The sequence below is a fragment of the Moschus berezovskii genome, chromosome 15 (genome assembly GCF_049115385.1).
Source record: "Moschus berezovskii isolate FMDL1 chromosome 15, NW_MosBer_1.0, whole genome shotgun sequence".
NCBI lineage: Eukaryota > Metazoa > Chordata > Mammalia > Artiodactyla > Moschidae > Moschus > Moschus berezovskii.
The window spans coordinates 32,217,420-32,232,940 of NC_142474.1; the positions used below are offsets into that span (position 1 = coordinate 32,217,420).

Here is a 15,521-nt window from a genome sequence, read left to right on the forward strand (position 1 = left end):
GCTGAGGGCAGTGTGCTGCTGTGAAAGGAGAGCTTACCAAGAATTAGGAGACCTGCACTTTAGTTCTGACCTTGCCTTTTACTAATCCTGGGCTCATAACAAGGTCATATAACTTTTCTGAGTTTCACATTCCATGTCTGTAAGAATAAATAATAGAAACAGCCTTGACTACCCCATGGGGTTCCTGGGAAGGTTCTCTGTCCATGGTTAAAGCTTTCCTTCTTTTTAATGTTTTTATTTTTAATTGGAGGATAATTATTTTCTTGAGAAGTTTATTACTCTTCACTTCCCCATTGTCAGTGACAGCTACAGTTAACCCTGGCCCCTTCAGTCTCACCCTCCTTCCCCTGGTGCTGCCCTACCCCAGGGTACCAGGGCCAACATGCAAGATCTCTTCAATTCACAGGTGGGCGACGTGACCAACAGAAAGCCACAGCGCCTCATCACTCAGTTCCACTTTACCAGCTGGCCAGATTTTGGGGTGCCTTTCACACCGATTGGCATGCTCAAGTTCCTTAAGAAGGTGAAGGCCTGTAACCCTCAGTATGCAGGGGCCATCGTGGTACACTGCAGGTCAGTGTGGCCTGACCCTTGGCTCCCCACTCATACCACATTCTGTTCCCACGCTGAGAGCAGGGAAGGCATAGGAGCCCTGGCCAAGGAGGCTGGCACAGAGCAGATGAACTACCTGGGCCCCAGAGCAGCAGCCAGAGAGATTCTACAAGTTTTGGTGCTAGATAGAAAACACTTGAAGAAAGAGGGAAGGGCAGTCCTCCAAGATTGGGGGTGAGGGGACCACTGCTATGAAGCCAGTAAGCTAAGCTGAGTGCTGCCTTGTGTACGTGGACTCTGCACACCATTCTAGGTGTCCCTGGTCCTGATAACTCGAGGTAAGGAGTTCACAATACAGTGGGGTTGTTGGTTCCATGAGAGTCCCAACTCTGCTCCATAAAGAATTAGAAAGTAAAGGCTTGAAGAAAGAGCTCTACCCTGTGCTGCCCCCTCCCTTTGTGTTCCCCCAAGGCATGCTAGCCATTCCATAATACTTCTGCTCTCTGGCCACAGTGCGGGTGTAGGACGTACAGGTACCTTTGTCGTCATTGATGCCATGCTGGATATGATGCATACAGAGCGGAAAGTGGATGTTTATGGCTTTGTGAGCCGGATCCGGGCACAGCGCTGCCAGATGGTGCAAACAGACGTGAGTGGTTTGTGTGTGAAACAAAGGTGGGGGGCATATTAGGACAAAAACATCTACCCACCTCACGGATTAGTCACTCTCCCAGGTTATTGTAAATGACCATCATACAGTGTGACAAAGGGCCTTATAAATTATGTAGTAAAAGAACATGGAGCACAGAGAAGGGTATGCCCTTAGGGAGTCAGGAAGGTGGGCAGATGTCACTTGCGCTAGGCCCTAAGGATATCGAACAGGTCCTGAGGGAAGAGGCATTGCCCCAGAGTGGTTACACAGCTCAGCCAGGTCCAGGAGCAACAGTGTGATCAACTCTGTGATAACAGAATGGGGTGCAGGGGGCACATCACTGGGAGGGGGGCTGGCATGGGCTTTGTGTGTCACTGGGATTTGACAGCCTCTTAGTCTATCCATCTATGCTCTGGATGTGGATGAACGAATGGACTGGATCTGTCCTTCTCTCCAGGAGAGTATCAGAGTAGGACTCTCACTCCCAAGTTTAATCACCCCTAGAGGAACTCAGGCATTTTGAGTCCTGCCTCCTTGAATTTGGACAAGAGAAAATCATTTTATATGTGCTGGGATCAAAGAAGTGGATTGAAGTGAAACAGGAGTGTGGGAAGGAGTGCTCTGGCACCACCAGTGTGTAACTGGGAACTCTGCATCATCCATATTTCAGATGCAGTACGTCTTCATATACCAAGCCCTTCTGGAGCATTATCTGTATGGGGATACAGAACTGGAAGTCACCTCTTTAGAAACACATCTGCAGAAAATTTATAACAAAATCCCAGGGACCAGCAACAATGGACTAGAGGAGGAGTTTAAGGTGAGTTGGAGCTGAACTGTCTGTTTCAGAAAGAAGGACCTGTGTGACCTGTGGAATACAGAATGTTTGACTCCTTTTGAATTTACCAGCAAATGGTAAATCCTCTTTCAAGGCATGTGGGTAGTTAGGGAGGTGTGTCTGTGGCCAGTTACTCATACTCTAGTCATTCTCAATCCTGCATGTTAGAATCACTTGGGTTGCATTTAGGGAGTGGGTGAGGAAACAAAAACAGGCAGTGGTATTTTTTTTTTAAGTTCCCCCAACTCCCTCTCCCAGGTGATTACAATGTACAGCAGGAGCAAACTTTTTCTGCAGAATAAATATTTTTGGCTTTGCAGGCCATATGGTCTATTCACAGCTACTTAACACTGCTGTTTTAGCACAAAAGCAGCCATAAATACCACATAAACAAATGAACATGGCAGTGTTTCCATAAAACCTCGTTTATAATCAGTAGACAAGCTTGGCTCATAGACCGTAGGTTGCTGACCCTGCCATATTCAAACAGACAATGATTCTAAGCACACTTATGGGATGTGTCATATTCTCAGCAATAAAAGTGCTCCCAGAAGCAAGAGATTTCTGGGTTGGGATGGGAAGGACCACTTAAGCACTCCTGAAACTAAGAGGTTACCTCAGGGCTCTGATTCAGCAACTCTGAGTTGGGGCCTGACATTCTGCATATTTGACAAGATGAGACTGATGCTTCTGGTTTATGGGATACACTTTGAGTAGCAAAGATCGGGAAGAAACCTTGGAATCAGGAGAAGGGAAGATAGCCATTTTAATAAGGTTTTTCTAAAGAGTGTAAGACAGCCTCTGGGAATAGAACAGCAGGGAGGGAAGGAGGAAGGGCACACTAGATTCCTTGCTCCAGGATCATAAAGTACCAGTTCAAGGAAATCCCAGAGTGGTCCACAGGGCCCGGGAAAGCAGTGTTTCCCAGACATTCTTGTCTTATTCACTGATCTTAAAGTTGAAAAAACAATGTTCTGATAAGAGCATGTGGAAATGGAGGTCAGGGCTCTGATGAGAAGAGCAGTGTGCAACCAGTGTGGCCTGGATGCAGGTCCAGTGACAGACATAATCTTGTCAAGTTCAGTTACTGAGACCAGTAATGTTTTCCTTCCCCTTCCCAATTCAGAAATTAACATCAATCAAAATCCAGAATGACAAGATGCGGACCGGAAACCTTCCAGCCAACATGAAGAAGAATAGGGTTTTACAGATCATTCCATGTAAGAGCCCTCTCTCCACCCCAAAGCCCTAATGCCCATCCCCCTTTCCCTTAACCCTTCAGCCTTCTTCTATACTAGTTAATGATCAGCTTGGAGATAAGAATTATGGCATTGTCTCTTATTGCTCCCAGTTCTTCAGTGGCTTTTGCAAAGAGCATGAAGGCCAAAGTTTTCTGCCTCCTGGGCTAGGCATAGGCATGTTGTTACCCAGCTGGAATTACATCTGCCCAGAGCCTGCAAAGAGGCGGGGATAGATGAAAAGAGGGAGGAAAGGAAGGTGATGCTGGGGAGCCACAAGCCGCTGTCGTTCTTGCAGATGAATTCAACAGAGTGATCATTCCAGTTAAGAGGGGTGAGGAGAACACAGACTACGTGAACGCATCCTTCATTGATGTAAGTTGTGGCAGTGTCCCCTGAGCTCCCAACACTTCACGGAGATTGAGCTGGGCCTTGCAGTGCTGCCCTCCCACTGCTTGAAAGGATGGTCTTTGAGTCAGTCATCAAATGCAGAACTGATACCCTTTCTGTGCACTAGGTCTGTCAGACCCCCCAAGAATAGAAGGTGGGGTAACAGAGGGTAAACACCAATATAAGAGCTGGAAGGAAAAGTTCACAGCACAGACCAAAGGCTAAAAACACTAACCTCTGGGCCTTCCCATTCGTGCTCTCCATCCTAACCCCAGCCCCACTTCCCTCACCCTCATACAAGGAAACCAGTGTGCCTTCCAAAATTTGGTCCTTGACCAAAGAGGAGCTCTGCCGGGGATTTGTTTGCCTCTAGGCAGCCCCCTTCCCAGCCCAGTGGCCTGTCTTCTCTACTTGCCCCTCCTTGATCAAACCATCTTACTCACATCTCATCTCACATTGACCTGGCCTTCATAGGGGTACCGGCAGAAGGACTCCTACATTGCCAGCCAGGGGCCTCTGTTCCACACAATTGAGGACTTCTGGCGAATGATTTGGGAGTGGAAATCTTGCTCTATTGTGATGCTAACAGAACTGGAGGAGAGAGGCCAGGTGAGTTTGAAAGATCCTGGGCTATGGGAGACAAGCGACAAGGCGAAGGTGGTGGGGAGGAGCTAAGAGGTTTTTCTCTTTGATTTAAATTAATAAAATAGCCATTGCCCAGCCTCTTGGTACCTGAACAGTCAGCTTCTCTCAAGACTGGTCTGAGCTTCCATTCGATTCCCAAAGCTCTCACTTCTCTTCTAAGTATGGTCTCCCCAAGCCTAGCTTTGTACCCTCTACACCCCACCTCCATGGACAGAGCAGAGCTAGCAAGATGAGGGATACAGAGTTAGACTGCAGCTCTATCGGAGCTTGTGTGAAGTCCCTTAAGGAGCCTTCCAAGCCAGAGAAATTAACTAGAAGACTGATGGGAAGATGGGTCACCTCTTTGCTAACCGCCCAAAAGAAAACAATAGAATTTGAGAAATAAAAACAGGAAACTTATTTTTTAATTAGATGATGGAGAATAAATTAATATTATGGTTTCTTCATATATATACAACAGCTCGATCCATAGCTCATTTGCTGACCTGTTTGTAGACCTGTTTATATACCTCATGCTTTTTTTCTTTTTCCAGAAGCAAGAAACTTACAAGTTAACAGTCAATAACAAGGAAATCTTTTTTTAAAAGCCCCAAGTCAATTAAAAATTAGAATTGTCAGTGAACCAGAATATAAAGGGACCTTAGAGGCCCCTAGGCCAGCTCACATTCAGTGTAGGAAATCTCAAACACCATTCCTGAGTCAGAACCTTGCAGCCTCTGCTGAGCACATTCAATCTCTGGGGTCGCTCTTTCTCTGTCCACTTCCCCTGCCACCTCTCCCAGTATTACAGAGTGGCCCAGTCTGTGTTCAGATAGTGCTTATTATGTTCACACTCTCTCTGCTGTGGATGACAGTGCAATAAATGGTTGCTTCGTGATGCCTTAACAGTGGGCAGAATCGAGAGAACAAGCAGAAGAGGCCAGCAAGGGCCCTGGGGAGAAGGTCCTTCTAAGCCAGAGTGAAGAGTTTGAATTTTGTAAAGCAGTTTATGAACCCTTGGTAGTCTCAGATTTGTAATTTTTTTAGAATCCCTCTGACTGCAGTTAGAAGGACACATTAGAAATGAGCAAGCCAAAAGCAGAGAGGAAGCTGCTGCAGGGATGCTGCTGGACTGAACTGGGACTGGGGAGTGGGGATTTAAACACATTTTTTATGTTAATTTTTCCAAACCACATCATTTCCATTCAGTACTTGGACAGTTTGTTTATTTTAACCTTAATACAGGCTTTGTATCTACTTACTCTGATGTTCTGATTTGTCAAGATTTTTTTCAAATTTAATCATTTAAATTTGAATGATTTCTCTTCCTGGATTTGTATCATGTACCTAATCAACAGACATACGTAATAGATCTTCAGTCTTCCTCTATCATTATTAACAATACTGATGAGGTGAGAGATTTGGGGGAAGTGTACACCTGCATAACAAAGGCCAGTTGGGGGGATGAACTCCTTTATTGTCAGGAATGAGCTACAGTATCCTGGCTCTCTCTGATAAGCTGTGATGGAACGCGCAAATAGGGACCTACATGCGGTTCCATCCACACTTCTACCCCCTGGATCTGTGGCAGTCAGATCCAAAGAGTAGGCAAAAAATGCTGGAGTGATGAGCACAGTCTCAATCCACTGCCCCGTAATAAAAAGTGGCCCAGTGAATACCTCAGATTCTGTCTAGTCAGATTTTCAGGCTTTTCTATCCTTGAAGCAGACCTAGTAAGAGTACAGGGCAGAGAAGCAAGAAACATTTCTTATGGGTAGAGGTGGGGAGAGGGGACATGCACACACTGGTCTCAGGTGGTGCGGCCCATTCCCCTCTGCCTACTCAGTTCAGTTCAGTCGCTCAGTCGTGTCCGACTCTCTGTGACCCCATGAATCACAGCACGCCAGGCCTCCCTGTCCATCACCAACTCCCGGAGTTCACTCAAACTCATGTCCACACAGTCGGTGAGGCCATCCAGCCATCTCATTCTCTGTCGTCCCCTTCTCCTCCCACCCCCAACCTTTCCCAGCATCAGAGTCTTTTCCAGTGAGTCAACTCGTCGCATGAGGTGGCCAAAGTATTGGAGTTTCAGCTTCAGCATCAGTCCTTCCAATGAACACCCAGGATTGATTTCCTTTAGAATGGACTGGTTGGATCTCCTTGCAGTACAAGGGACTCTCAAGAGTCTTCTCCAGCACCACAGTTCAAAAGCATCAATTCTTCGGCGATCAGCTTTGCCTACTAGCGTTGTGCCTTATGTTCTGTCTTAGGGCCAGTGAAACAGAAGCTTCTGAAATGGATCAGTACAGGTTATAGTAACATTCTTTACCAGCCTCATTGACTTCTCAGGGAAAATTTTACTTTGTGTTCCACCTCCCATTCGTCTTGTCAGAGGTAGCTCCCAGAGATATTAACACAATAAGCCTAAATGAGACAGTAAAGAGTGTCTCCTTTAAGACCACTCCCCATCCCCAGTTTAAATTCCCAGAGAAAAAATCTGATACAAAAATGTAAATTCTATATATTAAAATTCCAAAGGAATTAAAACCAAAAATTCTCTTCTCCCTGTTTTATTTGTCTCTGCCATTTTAACTGTAATGGTCCACCAAGATGTTTGGTAAGGCCTGAGTTCCCTCATCAGCTGCAGCTTGGACCATGATCAGAGTGAGCAGAGCAGTCCTAGCAGTTTCTGCATGGGGTCAGCTCAACCCAAGGACACATTCTACTTCTCCAGAGAGACAATAGAACATGACCGCATGTGACCCCAGCCCACAAAGCTCTGTGTCCCCATCACTGTTGTTAGCCCTAGACCATAGCAAGAGACTTAGTGCTATATAGTGGAAGGAAGGTAAACAAAGACAGCAGGGATTTCAATAGCTAGAGTCCATAACCTGACAATGTAAATTTTAGATTAAACCCCAGTTTCCAAGCATTCATCTACTAGACTTGAACACCTACTCCTCATTGCTGATCTCTCATCCGGTGATGACTGTAACACCTGGCTTGCTGCCTCTTTTTTGGTTCCTGTTCCTGTCTCTGTTCTTGGAGGCAAATATTTGTATGCGGGTGATCCATCTACCCTTGTCTTTCAGCTTCTCAGCTTCCTCATCCTTCTAGGCTTGAGTCCTCTGGGAACTACTTCAGTCAAGGTCACCAGAGACTGCCATCTTGACAATCCAAAAGTTATTTCTCTTTTCTTGTCTTTCTTGTTCCTTTGTAGCAGTTCCTTTGTATGCCAGCACACACTCCTTCCTCCTCAGAACACTTTTTTCCCTTGACTTCCATGTCACTCCTGTACTCACTGGCCTGGCAGCTCCTTTGTTATTCTTTTGTGACTTCCTCCTCCTCTGAATGACCTCTAATTATTGAAGTGTCCAACACTGATGCCTTAACCCACTTTTGTTCCCTTTTGACATACTATTCCTTGGGGATCTCATCCAGTTCTGTGGGTTTAAATACTATCTATATGCCAGGAACTCTCACATCTGTGTCTCTAGCCCAATTACCCCCACCTTCCCAGTTGTTTGGATTCGATCCCTTGATTGGAAAGATACCCTGGAGAAGGAAATGGCAACCCACTCTAGTACTCTTGCCTAGAAAAATCCTATGGACAGAGCAACCTGGCGGGCTGTAGTCCATGGGGTTGCAAGAATCGGACATGACTTAGCAACTAAACAACCACCAGTCCCAGTTGTTGACCACATAGCTATGTGATATCTTCTCATGGGTGTCTGTTAAGAATCTCAAACTTGACATGCCCCAAATAAAATTTGGTTTCCTCCTTTCCTTCATACTGGTTCATTCCATCCTTACTCTTCTCAGTACATTGTACCATCTTTCACCCATATGCTCATATCAGAAGTCTAGGAGTTACCTTTATTCCTCTCCTTTTCTCACTCTCCACAACCAGTTTGTCGATGAGTCCTGACATAGGCTGAGTATTGTATTCACTTCTCTTCAGTGTAACTCCTGTCACCCCAATATAGACAATCATCTGTCTCCTCCATCACTCAAGTAGCCTGGCAGCCGGTCTGCCTACTCCCATTCCAATCCCCTTTTAGTCACTTTTCCACATGGAGGCCAGCAATCTTGTTGAAAATATAAATCTAAATACATCATTCCTTGTTTTAAAATCCTCTTTGAGCTTCCTTATCTTGAGGGGAAAATGTACCCATGCATACAAAATTTAGAAACTTCCTGAGGTATCCAATCCAAGGCTTGAATTGGGTCTTTCTTCCTCTCTGTTTCCATTGCTTCTTTTAGGTCTCCTAGGTTCCATTTTCCCTCATCCCTGTTGGCCCTCACATGCAGAGGGGAGCTTGGGTTCTAAGAAGTCTTAGCCTTTACTCATTGAGAGTAGGGTCCTGTATTTGTCACAGCCTTGCATTCCCCAACTGTGTGCTCTCATGTCTCCATTCTCAGCAGGACACCAAGGCATTTTATTTTAGCTTTGGGGAACGGTGGGTACTGGCACTGCTGGCCCCTGCTCTGGATTCTGTTACAGCTCTTTTTGCCTTATCTCTCCCCACACCCTTGAGAAGGCATCATGGGAGTCAAGTCCCATTTAAGCCCCACTTGATTCTTCTGTTTCTGTTGTGGAGCCCACACAGAGGCTAAATTCAGTAAGCCTTCACCTGGCTGAGTAGGATAATTTCCTGCCATTGATCCAACATCTAAAATCAGCTTATGTGCCTTTTCTTTATCTCTTCAGTTCAGTTCAATTCAGTCGCTTAGTCGTGTCTGACTCTTTGCGACCCCATGAATCACAGCACGCCAGGCCTCCCTGTCCATCACCAACTCCTGGAGTTCACTCAAACTCTTGTCCATTGAGTCGGTGATGCCATCCAGCCATCTCATTCTCTGTCGTCCCCATCTCCTCCCACCCCCAATCCCTCCCAGCATCAGACTTTTTCCCAGTGAGTTAACTCGTCGGATGAGGTGGCCAAAGTATTGGAGTTTCAGCTTTAGCATCAGTCCTTCCAATGAACACCCAGGATTGATCTCCTTTAGAATGGACTGGTTGGATCTCCTTGCAGTCCAAGGGACTCTCAAGAGCCTTCTCCAGCACCACAGTTCAAAAGCATCAATTCTTCGGCGATCAGCTTTCTTCACAGTCCAACTCTCACATCCATACATGACCACAGGAAAAACCATAGCCTTGACTAGACGGACCTTGATTGGCAAAGTAATGTCTCTGCTTTTCAATATGCTATCTAGGTTGGTCATAACTTTCCTTCCAAGGAGTAAGCGTCTTTTAATTTCATGGCTGCAATCAACATCTGCAGTGATTTTGGAGCCCAAAAAAATAAAGTCTGACACTGTTTCCCCATCTATTTCCCATGAAGTGATGGGACCAGATGCCATGATCTTTGTTTTCTGAATGCTGAGCTTCAAGCCAACCTTTTCACTCTCCTCTTTCACTTTCCTCAAGAGGCTTTTGAGTTCCTCTTCACTTTCTGCCATAAGGGTGGTGTCATCTGCATATCTGAGGTTATTGATATTTCTCCTGGCAATCTTGATTCCAGCTTGTGCTTCTTCCAGCCCAGTGTTCCTCATGATGTACTCTGCATATAAGTTAAATAAGCAGGGTGACAATATACAACCTTGACGTACTCCTTTTCCTATTTGGAACCAGTCTGTTGTTCCATGACCAGTTCTAACTGTTGCTTCCTGACCTGCATACAGGTTTCTCAAGAGGCAGGTCAGGTGGTCTGGGATTCCCATCTCTTTCAGAATGTTCCACAGTTTATTGTGATCCACACAGTCAAAGGCTTTGGCATAGTCAATGAAGCAGAAATAGATGTTTTTCTGGAACTCTCTTGCTTTCTCCATGATCCAGCGGATGTCGGCAATTTGATCTCTGGTGCCTCTGCCTTTCTAAAACCTGCTTGAACATCTGGGAGTTCACGGTTCACATATTGCTGAAGCCTGGCTTGGAGAATTTTGAGCATGACTTTACTAGCGTGTGAGATGAGTGCAATTGTGTGGTAGTTTGAGCATTCTTTGGCATTGCCTTTCTTTCCCTTAAATCCTATCCCCATAAGTGTGTTTGTTTTTTCTCGGCAGACCATACCTGCTTCCCTGGAGTAGCTGTGTCACCTTGACATTCTCTCTACGATAGCACTAATCTGATTTCTCGGGCCTGCCACAGATAACCATGGCAGATTGTCCCCATTAGTCAGCCTGCTCTGGCTAAATGCTTTCATTGTTGACCCAGTCCTTGTCCATAGTTTGAAGAGGGGACTCTTTTTTTTTGCCATGCCACAAGGCTAGTGGAATCTTAGTACCCCAACCAGGGATCAAACCTAAGCCCCCTTGCAATGGGAGCATGGAGTTCTTTCCACTGGACCACCAAGGAACTCCCTGAAGAGGGGACTCTTGATGGTTCAGTGGTACATCCCTGGGAGTCCTCCTTCCAGGCTGCCCCTTTTCTTCTCTGTTTATGCCTTTTTGCCTAAACTAAGAAGATCTTAAATATCTGAAGGCTGTAAAGTATGGAACCTTAATAATTTCTTGTCATAGTGTGATTCTGGCTCGTATAGTCTGTTGCTGTCAAGCCCTTTGTATCTTAGTGTTTCTAATGGTTTTAAAGCCCAGTCTTTAGTTTTGACTGATAAACTGTATAAAGGTAGTGTTGGGAAGGAACTGTGATAGCAAAACTCATTCTGCCCATAAATCCCTGAAAAGCAGCATAGTCTCGTTTAAGGTGAGCCTTAATTAGGGGTTTTGGTTTTTCAGAAACCTTAATTAGGTTTGACTTTTTTCAGACTGTTCTGTTGAAGAGAGGGTCCAGAGCTCTGACTCTTAGGGTATCCCCAGGGCTCCTAGTCACATGTTGAAAAGCACTGCTCTGTGGCATTTCCTTGATCCACCACTTTAATAATCCTGTGTTTTAAAATGAGCTCAGGGTCATTTATAAAGGGGGTAATGAATGATCACACATATGAAAAGCAAGTCATTAGGGGACTTCCCTGGTGGTCCAGTGGCTAAGACTCTGAGCTCCCAATGCAGGGGGCCTGGTCAGGGAACTGGATCCCACATGCTGCAAATAAAGATCTCTTGTGCTGCAACTAAGACCCAGCACAGCCAAATAAATATTTTTTAAAGTCATTAAATTGGACTTTTAATGTTGATTTTATTTGGACTGTGAAACTATTGGTGATTTTTATTTTTGTATTTTCCCAAATCTTTCCTAGTGAACATAGAGCGTAGAGTACATTTATGGCTGAGTATCTTTAAATTGTCAACAGTGAAGTATCTAGGATCTCCACTAAAATGCCCTAAAAAATGGACAGCATAACTGTATTTTGTTTATGTATTTATACCCTGGTTTGTTCTATAGACATTAGAAGTCATTTACCAGATACTTACTTCATACATACTAAGTTCCTTCAGTCATGTCCAACTCTTTTTGACTCTATGGACTGTATGGCTAGGCTCCTCTGTCCATAGGATTCTCCATGCAAGAATACTGGAGTGGGTTGCCAGCCCTCCTCCAGGGCCTCTTCCCAACCCAGGGATCTAACCCGTGTCTCATTATATCTCCTGCATTGCAGGCGTGTTCTTTACCACTAGCGCCACCTGGGAAGCCCTGATGCTTACTGAGAAACTACTACATGCAGGCAGTGTACACGGTGCTGTAGAAGGAACTGAGCCAGGTGCACGTAGAGATAACGCAGCAAGCCACCTTGTGCTAACAAGAACGGAAACACAAGAGCTAGCGATTGTAAGGTGCCACTGCAGATTAGAGTTAAAGAGGAGAGGGATGAAGGTACACTGTAGACTGGGCTTTGAAGCACCATAGCTGGTGCTTTTTTATGGGTGAGCAGTCTGACATATAAGCAACTACAAATGTGGCAACACCCCAAGGGGGTTGTGGAGAGAAGAAATTGGAACAAAGACATTCACTCCTCCTGTCCCTCCACCCTGTCATTAAATGTTAGATGCAGCTATGAGCTGATGGTCGGAAGTCTTCATAAATCCTGTCTGTGTTGCAAATTAGACTATAAATAAGTAACAGCAAAAGGTTAAGTGATTATCTCTTAAGTGATTGGTAGACTTAAGTTGTTAAATATGGACGTCCTGCTGAGGATCAAAAGTTAATTACAGTGATGTTAAGTAATGAGTGGAATGACCCTCTGAGTTTTTGATACCTTGGCGAAGAAGTGTGTCGGTGTAAGAAGGACTGTATTAAGAGGAGCAGTCTGCTTATAGAGCAGCCCTGCTTTTACCACACGTGGTATTCTGAGCCTCTCACCTCTCCCATTTGTCCCCCAGGAGAAGTGTGCCCAGTACTGGCCCTCTGATGGACTGGTGTCCTATGGAGACATCACAGTGGAGCTGAAGAAGGAGGAAGAATGTGAGAGCTATACCGTCAGAGACCTCCTGGTCACCAACACCAGGGTAAGATGCCTGGTGGGTGGGCTCCTCCCATAGGGAAAGCAGGGTTGCACCTACCTTTCTGATCCTCCTTCCTCCCAAGGAGAACAAGAGCCGGCAGATCCGGCAGTTCCACTTCCATGGCTGGCCTGAAGTGGGCATCCCCAGTGATGGAAAGGGCATGATCAGCATCATTGCAGCCGTGCAGAAGCAGCAGCAGCAGTCAGGGAACCACCCCATCACCGTGCACTGCAGGTACGCCCACCCCAGCCCTCAGGGGGAAGGGAGAAAAAGACACAAGAGGCAGGCAGAGGGGCAAGATGGGAGCCTCTTATCAGACTCTGATGAAAGCCAGGCAAGAGCGGGATGTTGGTGAGACATGGAAATCAAGTTTAGTGACTAGGACAGGCCCAGATGATAACAGAGGATCTTGGAGTTTGAACTCGACACTTCAGTGCTAGGCAACAACAGTCCCTAAGTTAAGATACTGGGCAGGGAATAGTGCTGGGGAAGGGAAACAAAGGGGAGACCAACAGTAGGGAAGACCAGCTGGGCAACATGGGAAGGCCTGCCTCCTTAAGAAACACAGGAAAAGAGAAAAGGGCAGCTATTTTGAGAACAGTTTGAAGAAAATAAGACATAGTTGTGAAAAAGAGGAGTATCCTAGGTTCAAGGCTGGTGTCACTGACAGAAGAAAGATAGTATGGGAACTCATGGGGGAGGGAGTGGATTTTGTTTGGGGCACATTGTTTGAGACTGCATTTTAGAAATAAAATTTTACCATGCATTTGTATTGCTTTTATAATTGGGGGAAGGGAGTCTCTCTTAAAGGGGAAGAAAGTATATATTTAAAATTTCTGCAAATTTGTTCTGAAGATAGAATAATGAGCAAAGGAACTTCTAGAAATGACCCAGTAAATGTTCTTCAGATGGCCAAAATGAAATTGTAATTACAAGAATTGAAGCACTGTTTATAATAGTAAAAGATGGTAGGGACTTCCCTGGTAGTCCAGTGGTTAAGACTCCATGCTTCAATGCAGGGGATACATGTTCAGTCCCTTGTCAGGGAACTAAGATCCCACATGCCACACTGCACAGCCAAAAAAAAAAAAATTTTTTTTAAATGGTAAATAATCTGAACATATTAATAAGGGACTGGTTCCATAAGCTCTGATACATCTTATACTACATAGCTTCAGAAAATTAATTAGAATCTGTTTATGTACTGGTTTGGAATAATCCTCTAGATTTATTGCTTAGTGAGGAAAGCAGTGGGAGACAGAAAAAATATGTGTGGTATATGCATAAATTATCTTTGGAAGGACACACAAGGACTTGATGACATTGGTTGTTTCCCAGGAGGAAACTGAAAGGATGAAGAAATGGCGTAGGAAGGAGACTTTATATGTTTTGAACCTTTTGAAATTTGAACTGTGCTAATTTATTACACATACAAAAATCATTCAAAAAAAATGTTTATAAGAGTGCTGGAGAAGACTCTTGAGAGTCCCTTATACTGCAAGGAGATCCAACCAGTCCATTCTAGAGGAGATCAATCCTGGATGTTCATTGGAGGGACTGATGCTAAAGCTGAAACTGCAATACTTTGGCCACCTCATGCGACGAGTTGATTCACTGGAAAAGACTCTGATGCTGGGAAAGGTTGGGGGTGGGAGGAGAAGGGGACGACAGAGAATGAGATGGCTGGATGGCATCACCGACTCTGTGGACATGAGTTTGAGTGTACTCCGGGAGTTGGTGATGGAGAGGGAGGCCTGGCGTGCTGTGATTCATGGGGTCGCGGAGAGTCGGACACGACTGAGCGACTGAACTGAACTGAACTGAACTGAAGAAGAAAAAGTGGCAAAGTACATCAACTGATACCATTTGACAGTAAACATGAAAAGATGCTAATTCTTATTAGCAATATGAGAAATGGAGATGAAAACATGGCTTTTAGCCCATTGGATTGACAAATTAAAAGGATTCCTTGACCTCGAAAAACACTTCCTTGCCCACACTTTTCAGTGTCCCATACCCTTCTCCCCCTTGGTCACCCTCTTTTGGCTAACCCCAGATGCTCTAGCAACCTTGCACCACACAGGTGTGATGAGTGTATCTCTTTGTTACAGCGCTGGGGCAGGACGGACAGGGACCTTCTGTGCCCTGAGCACAGTCCTGGAACGGGTGAAAGCGGAGGGGATTTTGGATGTCTTCCAGACTGTCAAGAGCCTGCGACTGCAGAGGCCACACATGGTCCAGACACTGGTATGCTGCCCTGCCTCTTTATCCATGCCACCACACACCATCCACAGCTCTTTTCTGCCAGAGCCAGCTCAGGGGGAGGCTGTTCTGAGGGGCCTATCTGGTAGACAGAAAGTTGTGTAACCACAGACTCATCCTTCCCCAAGGTGCCTCAGAAAAGCAGAATAAGCTTTGGGAGGGAGGAGAGCATTGGGGGCATCACCTAGCCCCAAACCAGTAAGAGATGCTGGTGGTCTCAGTGAAGACTAGAAGGGGTGCCCGTCAGGGCTCTTCACTTCTCCATGGGTCTGAGGTGGGGAAGACTCAGGAGTACCTCCTTTCCTCAGCTCCCTTTCAGCAGTTCTCTTGATAGTCTAGATGACCAGTAAGCACTGAGTATGAGGACAGATGTGAACTCTTGTCTGACTTCTGAAGGGCTAGGACTACCATCTGCACCTCCAGTCTCTGCTTTCTGGAGAAGGTGGCTTCACTCAGCCCAGAAAAGAATGCTGTCAGAACTCTGCAGGCAGGCAGATCAGGGCTCAGGTGGAAATGCAAAAGTACTTATTTATTCTTAATTTTCCATTTTTTAAAGAACGGGTTT

At 45.5% G+C, this 15,521-nt stretch overlaps 1 protein-coding gene across 4 annotated transcripts in view; it reads left to right on the forward strand.

Annotated features, from left to right (window-relative positions):
• Positions 1 to 15,521, forward strand: part of PTPRA (protein tyrosine phosphatase receptor type A) — a 169,524-nt gene that overhangs the window by 153,635 nt on the left and 368 nt on the right. For all 4 annotated transcript variants that reach the window (XM_055432645.2, XM_055432660.2, XM_055432669.2 and 1 more), the window contains 9 exons: positions 407 to 573; positions 1,066 to 1,201; positions 1,875 to 2,024; positions 3,169 to 3,262; positions 3,579 to 3,655; positions 4,145 to 4,279; positions 12,572 to 12,697; positions 12,777 to 12,928; positions 14,806 to 14,941. In XM_055432645.2, coding sequence (XP_055288620.1) covers positions 407 to 573; positions 1,066 to 1,201; positions 1,875 to 2,024; positions 3,169 to 3,262; positions 3,579 to 3,655; positions 4,145 to 4,279; positions 12,572 to 12,697; positions 12,777 to 12,928; positions 14,806 to 14,941 — 1,173 coding nt within the window. The remainder of the gene's footprint in view (positions 1 to 406; positions 574 to 1,065; positions 1,202 to 1,874; positions 2,025 to 3,168; positions 3,263 to 3,578; positions 3,656 to 4,144; positions 4,280 to 12,571; positions 12,698 to 12,776; positions 12,929 to 14,805; positions 14,942 to 15,521) is intronic.